Below are 10,776 nucleotides of genomic sequence, written 5' to 3'. Positions count from 1 at the left end.
TACTTGCGGGGGAGAGCAGAGAAGAATTATTCTTGCAATAGGAGTATTGGAATACCACAACCTCGGGGCTTACTGGGAATGTGAAACATGCAGACCTGGCCTGGCTCCTAGAGTATCCAGCCATTTATCTTTATCCATACATTGAAAAAGTTGAGTCTTTGATCTTGAGTCAAGACACAAATGATTTCAGGTTTATAAAAATACTAATAAAACAGTATTATACTACCCCAAAAGGCCAGTATTTCAGTACATAAAAATAGCATGGTATAGCATAACCCCAGCATGTCTACACTCACTGCAGCCCATTATTCTCATGTGATAAGAAAATAAAATGAACTTTGCCCTATTACTTAGACACAGGAGGCAGAGCCTGTGTTGACTTTGTTTTCTACCTCATTCAGAATTAAAGCTCAGAAAACCAGCCTTGCTCACAGATACATGCTCATAGACAGCACACACAAAGGCAGGTCTCCTCTGCAGGAGGCAGATAACAAGGCAAGTGCAGGCAAGCAGAGGCCACTGCAACCTGGAAAGGAAATGCCGGCCCACAGAAGACGCTAGTAACAGATTCCCAGTCTCTGCAGCTCCAGTAGGTCATGTTATTGCAACTTAAGGGTTTTTTCTCGTTCAAATAATAGGTCCAGTTTTCAAACCTCATCTTCTTCCAGCCTGCAGGCTCATGTTTTCCCAAGCTCTGTTAAACACTGACTCATGGGAAAAGAACAACTCTTTCAAAGAGGAACTTGGGTGTATATTTGTGTAAACCTCCTTTAAGAGGTTTGCATAAACCCCTTGTGATTACATGGCCTGGAGATTTATTCCTGGCTTTGTGGTTCCTCCAGCAAGAGCTTTCTTTAGCGGTTATCTTAGCTCCTTCTTGAAACTTATGTAAGCTTTTGTATCTGGACTTTTCAACCTAAACGGTAAAACTACATCTGCTCAAAGGGTACCTGGCTCGGACACAGAGGCAAAGGTCATACTTCAGTAGGAGGGAAAAAAAAAATGGAGGAAAAAAGCTTGGAGGTACATTGTAAATGCAAAATGATTGGTTTGGGGAGTTGTTTTGCCTCAAGAAATTAGATTCCTCTGATCGAAATACTTGTCTCTTTGAACCACCCACAAACAAGCTATCTGAGCCGTAAAGGTCATGACCTCATGATGCATAAACAAACACCCATCGTAGGTGTTTGATTTGAGGGTAAGGGTGAAAATGTATACTATTTACCTTTTTCCTCCAAAGTGAATTCAGCCAGATTAGTTGGTATGGATAAACAGTCACATCTGCGGTCTTCCTCTTTCGTCATCACCTCTCACCTTTTGCAAAGATATTTCTACTAAAGAATTGCAGGTATTGTTTTAGATTTTGCTTTTTTTTTCTGTTTGTTTGTGTTTTTGTTGTTGTTTTTTTAATCAGCTCCACCTACATATTTGCAGGTAAAATATATTCAGTCCTCTCCGCAACTTTTAGCAGTTTTGTTATGTATTTGTACTTACCATATAAGATATGTCATTAGGCAAAATGAAGTGTGATGAAACAGAAAGAATCTGGACTTCGGAGTCAAACAGGTCTCTGTTTGGGTCTCCGTTCTGCATTTACCAGCTGCATGATCTAACTGAGCCTCAGTTTCCTCATCTGGAAACTGGGAATAGCAGGAATAAAAAAAATTCTACATCATAGCATTGCTCTGATGATTCACTGAAGTGACAGAATAAATACTTCTGAGGTACCCATGATGTAGCAAGTCTTTCATAAACGTCTCCATAAATGGCTATATCTAAAGACTCTGCAAGAAGGCCTTTGGACAGAGGTGAAGATGAGGATGGAGAAGAGTGATCTAAAGACATTGTTGAGGCATCATCATATGAAGACTGGGCTGAGCTTTCATGACCACAAGGCTGAGAGTCGAGCTTATCAATGTTACTTATATCTGCCACCACCTTGCCTCTGAGCCAAGTATGACAAGACATGGAAGGTTCACAGTATAGGGCAGAACGTAGCATCAGATCTTCAACAACACAACGCTTCCAAAATACATAACCCTATCATGCACCAAAGACACAGGAGCTTATCCATGATTTTACAACTTACCCAACAAACACCAAGTCATAATACCTGTGATCATCAGAATTCACATACACCCAAGTAACATGAACACATCACACTCACCACAGCTCTCTGCCATCATTACACTGAGATGCTGATCCCAGGACAACCATGCAGCAGATGCAGAAAAAGGATACTTGGGGAGTCCCTGCTGCCGAAAGACACAGTATCTCTTACATCACACACAGTATCTCTTACATCAGTGTCTTTTCTCACAAACGTTATAAACCTCTTCTTGTGGCAAACAGGGGTGATGGTGAGCTTCTACGGACATCAGTGCCAGACGTCCTTGAAGTAGCATTCACATTCTCAACCTCCACCTGCCAGGACCTGATAGAGGTGAGCTTGCAATTAAAGGCATTCCAGAAAGGTAATTGGGTATTATTCCGGCTATGTACTCCAGACCCTATTCTCTATCTAACCTGGAGATTCTTTTACCTACCTACATCCTTTCATACATTTTGCTTAGACCAGCCTGAAAAGGTTTTGTTTCTAGCCATGATTAGTCAGAGACCAAATTTCTCATAACCTCGAATAATTTAGGAGAATGATCTTGTGTATTCAGAAAGAGACACGTCGATGGGCCAAATGGATATTAACTATCATCAATAGTCTCTCAGTTTATTTTTTACATATCAAAATAGCATGCATTAGAGTCTTTGTTTTGCATTATAAATTTGAATTTGTAAAATATATTTGTATTAACAGAATACACCTCTTATCTGTTTGTTTTTCAAGTGAAAGCTAATGTGAAACCCTAAAAGTGTTCTAATAAAAATTTAAGAGCTGTGTCGTTTACAGATGAGAAACCTGAGCCCAGATGGAGAGAAAGTTATTGTCAGGACCTCAGAGCTATTCATAGACAGATCCAGGGCTAGACCTGAGGACCCTTGACTCCCAATTCTATGTACTTTGTATTCCAAGATAGTGTCTCAGTTGAAAGCAGGGACTCCAACAGAGGCTTGTACACCCATGTTCATAGCAGCATTAAACACAATAGCCAAAAGGTAGAAACAACCCAAATGCCCGTTCAACAGACAAATGGGTAAATAAAATGTAGTCTATACATACGATAACTGTGATTCCGTCTACAAAAGGAATGGAGTTCTAATACAGGATATAATACGGATGTACCCTGAAAACACTACTCTAAGTGAAATATACCAGACAAAAAAATGACAACTATTATATGATCCTCCTTATATGGAACACCTAGAACAGGCAAAATTTTAAAGATAGAAGGTATAATCGTGATTATTAGGGATTGAGTGGAGGAGGGAGGAGGGAGTTATTGCTTAATGCACAGAGTTTCTGTTTGAGGTGATGACTATCTTTTGGAAATAGTGATGATGGTTGCAAAACAGTGAATGCAATTAATGCCACTGACCTGTACATTTAAAATGGCTAAAATGGCAAACTATGTGTTATATATATTTTACCACAACTTATACAAAATTAATAATGTAATACTCAAAACCATTGAAGTGTGTGCTATAAATGGGTAAATTGTAAATCTCGGTGTGAGATTATACATATATAAGTATATGAATTATACCTCAACAAACTTATTTAAAAGCAGAATTATTTATTAAAAACTGTCTCCTCAGTTCTGAGAGGAACCAATTTTCCCATTGTTTATTGGGAAAAACAAAAGGGTATTCAAAAGCTGAATAGTTGCAAAGAGCTGGAATAAACTTTTCTCAGAGATTGATGGGATAGTTCATGTGTTTAAATATCCTAGAGTAGAGCCAAATTCACTTTTAAAGTTGTGAAATAGAGTGCCAACATGGTGTCTGGCAGACACTGAACTCTGATACCCGAGTTCGAATGCCAAGTCTCCCATTTCTTGGTGTGTTGCACTGTCTATTGTCAACTGGACAGCATCAGTTGTTTCAAAATTCAAATATTCAAATTTGACCATGTAAACGTTGTTCACTGTTGAGCCTAGTAGTTTATTCTGATTATATTTCTTATACAAACTTTTTGTCCTTGCACAATTAATAATTACCTGCTTTTCTGTTTGCTTAGTTTCCTAGATCATCAGCTTTCATTCTACCCTAACTCTTCAAAAGTCAGCTCTACATAACATTTTCCACAAGGTCAAATCCATCATATAAACCATAATATCTTTTATTCTCCAGGAGACATCTCTATTGGAGCTCTTCTCCTCCAGTTCCTGTTTAGAATTATTGTTGTCAGGCTTGCTTCATGGTTGCCATCCTGGAAATGCCTTTGCTGCTGTCTTATATTAAAGTTCCAGTATTATAAGGCATGTGGATTATATAGGTTTACATCTTTCTAAATTTATCCCATTGAATCAAAGCAAAATATCCTTCAGTAAACGTCCAGGCAGGGGTTGTTCTGAAGTACTTTTTTTTACCTGTATTTCTAAAAAGTCTCCATTACCTCCTTATTCTTTTTTATAAAACAAATATTGAAATATAATTTAATTTACCCATTTAAAGTATATAATTCAGTGGATTTTGGTGTATTTACGAACTTGTGCAAATTTTACCACAATCTATATTTAGAACGTTTCATCACTGCAAAATAGAAACCTTATACCCACTAGTATCACTCCCTATTCTTCACATCACTGCACCCCAGTCTCTATGAACTTGCCTATTCTGGACATTTCATATAAACGCAACCATATAATATGTGGCTTTTCGTATCTGGCTTCCTTCGGAGAGAACAGAGTTGATGACATGTATCCATCCTGTAGCATGTATCAGTACATAATTTCCACTTTTTCATTATTATAAAGAATGCCATTATCAAGTTTTCATGTGAACCTATGTTTCATTTTTCACCTAGGACTGGAATTGCTGTATGACGTGATAACTCTGCGTGAAACATTTTGAGGAACTACCAGAATATTTTCCGAATTTTTTGCACCAGGTTCAATTCCGACCAGCAATGTTTAAGGATTTCATTTTGTCAACATCATCACCAATCCTTCAATTGTATGTCTGTTTTATTTTAGTCATTCTACTAGGTGTGAAGTAATGTCTCACTGTGGTTTTGATTTACATTTTCCCAAATGACTAAGGATGTTAAGCATCTTTTCGTGGGCTTATAGGTCACCTATATATCTTCTTTGGAGAAATGATTATTTATATCCTTTGCTCATTTTTAATTGTGTTATTTATTACTTTGGTGCAGAAGTAATGTTTCAGTTTTTGCAATTATTTTTATACTTTTAAACCACAATTACTTTTGCACCAACCTAATACTTTTTTTATTATTGAGTTTAAGATTTCTTTTTGGATAGAGAGTGATCCCTTATCAGGGATATAATTTGCAAATATTTTCTCCTATGCTGTAGGTTTTATAACTTGATTGATGGTTCATTGAAAACACAAAGTTTTTAATTTGGATGAAGCTGAATTGATCACTTTATTTCTTTTAATGCTTGGGCTTTAGGTGCTGTCTCTAAGAAATCATTGCCTAATCCAAGATCATGAAGATTTATTCCCATATTTTCCTCTAAGAATTTTATAGTTTTAGAACTCGCTATGACCAACTTGAACTAATTTTTATATATGGTGTGAGGTAGAGGTCCAAAACTCATCCTTTTGCATACAGATACCTAGTTACCCCATCATTTGTTAAAAAGACCATCATTTCACCCATTGACTCACCTCGGCATCTTAGACAAATCTACTTTTATTCTTCCTTGGTATTTCGGTTGGGTATTCATTCCAAAAATATTTACTGAGCCCTTATTAATTTTTAGGCATGTTCTAGTCTCTGAGTATGCAGCAGTCAAACCCGTGGTTCCTATGTATCAGACACAATCAGTACTTTGGACATTTCAGAGTGCCCCAGAGTAATTCTCACTGCCACTGTCTTCATCTAGAAAGTGCCAAGGATTCAACACCTTCTGGTAACATCCCTCACCAATGACTGAGGTTAGTTTATCTTATAATTATCCCTGTTTTCTAGGGCCTGGTGCACAATCAGGGCCTCAACACATATTGTTGAATAGATGAATATGAGAGTAAATGGTGAGTCCCAGTTTATATTTCCTGTACGTTGACTGTGTGCCTCTATGTGCAATACACACTACCAGGTAATGTGTACTTGGAAAAGAACTAGTCTCTACTCTGGAGCTGTTCCTGATTTCTATTGCCTTTGCCTTCTCTGGGTCTGTCTGGCTCCCTGATTAGCAGTCTCCCCCTTCCAGGAAGGGTTTTTCCTGATACCCCCTCTCAACTGCCTTCATTGTCTCCAACACCAATTAGAAAATGCCTATAACTTCACCTGGCATTCTGTGTGTTGGCATCTGGACACCCCACCCTAACAAGTCCCATGCCTCCTCTTGAATCTGCCAGTGCTAAGCACCAGCTGATGATTGCCCAGACAGAAGCCATCTGCTGATTAAGGAAAGTTAGATTAGCAAAGGAGCTCCAGGGAAGTTTAGCAAAAAAGAGCACCATATGCATAGAGAATCGGCAACCGGTTGCCCCTCTGATATGAGGTTCATCGTGGCTTCTCTTGAGATGACTCAGCGCATTGGTTCATCGGAAGCCCTTCTGATAAAGCCTGGCCTCCTGCTCCTCCCTGAGGCAAAGGCAGCCCCAGAGCACTTCACTGTATGCCAGTGTCATTCACTTTAGCTGAACCAGTCTCATCAGGGGAGCAGGGTGGGCCTGGCTAAGGGCACAAGTTCAGTTCAATCTACATAATGCTTTTGGAACTCTGTACTGGGTAGCCAATGGTGAGTAAAACAGACACTGTTCTCTGGAGATTAGAATGCAGTGGTCAAAGCCATGGTCTGGATGACAGAGATGGAAAGCAAGGTAAGAGATCCCATCTAAAGTGGTTCTCAGAGGGCAATAAGGGTCAAAACTGAGAGTATAGAAGACAACACTTAAAAACTGAACCAAAGCTCTAATACTAAGCCAAGGGATGGAAGTTATCTGGACATGGAGTGGAAAAGAGCAAGGTCAGGACAGAAGCCAAGAGGGTCCTAAGTGACTAATAAGACTAACGTTAAAGCTCTTAGAGCTTACTTTTAATGGCCATACATTTCCTGGTGCACAGAGAGGTCAGAATAATTTTTGAGAAACTAGTTGGGCTCATTCATATGTTCACTCATTATTTGTCAATTAACTACTATGCACTGTATTTTATGCTATATGATCCAAGACATGGAGAGAGAAATAACACCCAAACCAGTTACACGGTTCTTGCCGACTTATGGGAAATAAAGTTCCCATACACTAACTAAACTATTAAGACACTCAGAGAAGATTCTGATTTAGCTGTCTGAAATAGAAACAAGATTTTTGGCTTTAGTTCTCAATGTGCAGGGCCTTCAGAGAAATTCTGTGGAAGATTAAGTTTGCAGACTATTACAAGCTTAGAATAATAGGGAAGGTAGCATTCTTTCTGGGCCTTGAAACCCATGTGAGAATAAGACATATAAGCATGTAGTCGGGAAAAGCTTTAGAGATCAATAAAAAAGGACGTCGTAAGGCAGTATAGTGGCAAAGAACATGAACATAGAAGTCAAACTGATCAGAGTTCAGTCTTGGCCCTGCCACTTAGAAATTGAGTGACCTTGGGCAAGTTATTTAACCTCTTCATGGTTCATGTCCCTCAGCTGGTATGGAGATTGTTTTCCAAAATGGCTGCTACACTCCCCCCCATACCCATTACAAAGTGATCTTGCCACTCTTCCCTTCATAAGAAGAATTCTAGTTCCCCTCCCTTCAATTTGGGCTGTTACTTGTTTTGACCAATAGAATGTGGCATAACTTGTGCTGTGCCAATGAAGGTGTAAGAAAACATGCAGCTTCTGCTTTTGCCTCCTGGAAGCCAGCTGCCAGGAAAAGATGCTCCAACTAGACTGCTGAGTGGTGGGAGACCATGTGGAGAGAGAGGCCATGTGGAGGGGAATGAAGGTACCCTGCCAACCAGCACCAAGGCCTCAGACCTTGAATGAAGCCATCTTGGGTCATCCAGTCTCAATCAAGTCACAGCAGGTAGCTCCACATGACACTGAGGTGGACATCTTTGCTCAGTTCTGAAAATCCCTAGTCCTGACCCACTGAACTATAAGCCATACAATGAAGGTTGTTTTAAGCACCTATGTTTGGGGATGATTTAAATACCTGTTATTGCTGGTCAACAGCAGAACTGTGTAACTCATTCTATATACCTCCCTACAAGAGGTGGCAGAGTTTGGTTAGCAAAGCAGGAACAACTCCAAGTATTCCAGGTGTAAGGAATTCAATATAGGCGTTAAGGACTTACATACCCATTGGAACAGCTGGGGGAACAAATGTCATGGAAACCAACACTGATGAATCAGCCTGAGGAACTGAAATGGGTGGTTCTAAAGAGCTTGCTAGAAGTTGATGCAGATCTCTGAGAAGCTCCCACCAATTGTGTCAGCTTATAGCAAAAAAGCAGATGGTCCCCAGAGCTTGTAGGAAAACTCTGAGAATCCCCTATTAGCTCTTGCTGTGGCTTCTCCTTCCCTCCCACCTTCTACATCTTCTGCTAGTGCTGCTCAGTGGCCAGCTCTATGAAAGTCCATGGAAAGAGGATTCTGGGAAATGGAGTCCAAGGCTTCTTAGAGTCCTAGGATGGAGTGCTACCAAACGTGGAGCTGACAACAGAACATCCAGCCCAAGTGGCAAATCATTCATTGTTAGCAAGTTTTGACTCTCCTGTTCAGTTTCTTCAACTGGATTATGCCCCTCCTGTACATACCCCCTCCCGACCCCTGCCCCTGCAAAAAAAAAGAAAAAAATCAAGTCAGGCCATTGATAGAGAACAAGGAAAAAAACATCCTGGGTATCTAAGAATGTCTGTGGGATATTCCTCTCTTTTTTCCTTGAGCACAATAACAGCAGTTCTCAGGCAGAACGGAGGGTACAGAGCAGAATAATCCCAGTGACTGAGGCCATTAAGAAAAATCCCTCACAAGAAGTCTCCTGCGAAAAAACTGAAAAAGGCTTCCAGTCACAGGAGATTGACACAGACATTAGAATCTGTCCCTCTCGTGACTGACATGACTGGGGTTTATTCATGCAGACTTAATAGTAGGTATTGACCTTCACTTATTCACTCCATAAACATTTTTGGAACTCCATCCATGAACTGACAAGATTGTCAAAGATAACCAGTTTCTTCCCTCAAATCTTACAGAAAATAGGACGAATAAATTACGAATCTACAATACACTAAAAAAAAAAAAAAAAAAAAAAAAAAAAGTACATTGGGGGAATATCAAGTCATTATCCAAGCACCAAATGAGGAAGCAATGGATTTTAGAGGTCCGGAGTGGGGTTTGGAAAAGCTCAAAGACAAATGGTTTCTATATGTATACTTCTGAAAAATGACTAGAAATTCACAGCAGACAAATGAGGTCAAAGACATTCCATGTGTATGCAAAGTCACAAAATATGAAAGTATATGGTGCAGCCGTGGGCCCATAAGTTGTGCAGTTGGTCTGAGGTCAGTATGTCAGGCACAGAGGTCAGTGCTCAGAGACCAGGGAGCAGAGGAACTGGGTTTGCACTTAAAGACTCCTGAATACCGCTGTGGCGAGTTCAGACCCTGTTCTATCAATCGGGAGTTTCCAAAGCGGATTTGCATTTGCACCAAGGGTTGCGTAAGATTCAACCAGCATGCTGAAAAAAAATACGACCGTCTATTATTATTACTACAACCACCATTAAAGTGTAGTATCCAAAAAACTGAAATAGAAGAATAGTGTTGAATAAAGATTTTCAAAAATAATCAAGCAAGTCCAATCCCATTGCTCTCACCATAGAATACGATTAAGTGCAATAAGATTTTTACACTCTTATTAACATTCTAAATATTGTTCTTATTTTTAATTCTTTAATTTTTATTTTGTGTTTTATAACAAACACAATTCAAAGCTACAGTAATACATATATATGATTCATAAATATCTAAATAAGTCTGTGTTGTAGGTGCATGCTGAAAAATAGTTTCTAATACATGTGCATAATCAAAACATCTGAACGCCACTCCACAAGTCAGGGAGAGCTATCAAAGTGTTTCACATAAAACCCTGGCTTATTAATGTCTATATTTGAATATATCACTCTGACAACTGTTTGGAGAATGATTGAATAAGAAAAGGAATGGGGGCAGGGAAACCATTTAAGAGGATGTTTCAGTAGTCACGGTGGGAAATGCAGGTGCTGAAACTAGTTATTTTCTATTGTTTACAACTCTTAGGATAAAATGCATTTAAGAATATTTGAAAGCAAAGGGTGCGAGCTTGCTAGTGGGTTGTGTGGTCCTACCGTCTGGGGATGCGAGGTTAAAAGAAACACTCCGTTCCTCCCAATAAACCCCAGCTCTTCGTGGCAAGGACAGGGGTCACACAAATATTTTTAACTGGGTTTCCAAAGATTATGGGGATTTCTACTGGTAGAAATGGCGGCAAAGGCATTCCAGGCCACGGGATCATACCTGCAGGAGCCCAAAGTGAGGAGTGTGCCTGGGACGGCACGGAAGAGAGGTGCCCTTCGATGGAACCAAGGATGGAAAGGTTCACTGGCCACATATTAGAAAGAGCCAAGACGCCATGCTCGATAAGGAATGCTTATCCTGTCATCAGTTTAAACAACGGATGTTCTCTACAAAACTAATGGCATGGCCAGGCTCATCCATCACGT

General features: G+C 39.7%; 1 protein-coding gene across 1 annotated transcript in view; it reads left to right on the top strand.

Annotated features, from left to right (window-relative positions):
• The first annotated feature begins 2,215 nt into the window (after window positions 1-2,215).
• LOC109437244 (cytochrome P450 2J2-like) overlaps window positions 2,216-10,776 on the top strand; it is a 47,513-nt gene continuing 38,952 nt past the window's right edge. The window contains exon 1 of the mRNA XM_074334799.2: window positions 2,216-2,474. Coding sequence (XP_074190900.2) covers window positions 2,216-2,474 — 259 coding nt within the window. The remainder of the gene's footprint in view (window positions 2,475-10,776) is intronic.

This window comes from Rhinolophus sinicus, chromosome 14 (assembly GCF_057876585.1).
Source record: "Rhinolophus sinicus isolate RSI-liver-muscle chromosome 14, RSI-T2T, whole genome shotgun sequence".
Lineage (NCBI taxonomy): Eukaryota > Metazoa > Chordata > Mammalia > Chiroptera > Rhinolophidae > Rhinolophus > Rhinolophus sinicus.
The sequence above is the reverse complement of the archived record's forward strand: the minus strand, read 5'-3'. Positions and strand labels throughout refer to the sequence as shown.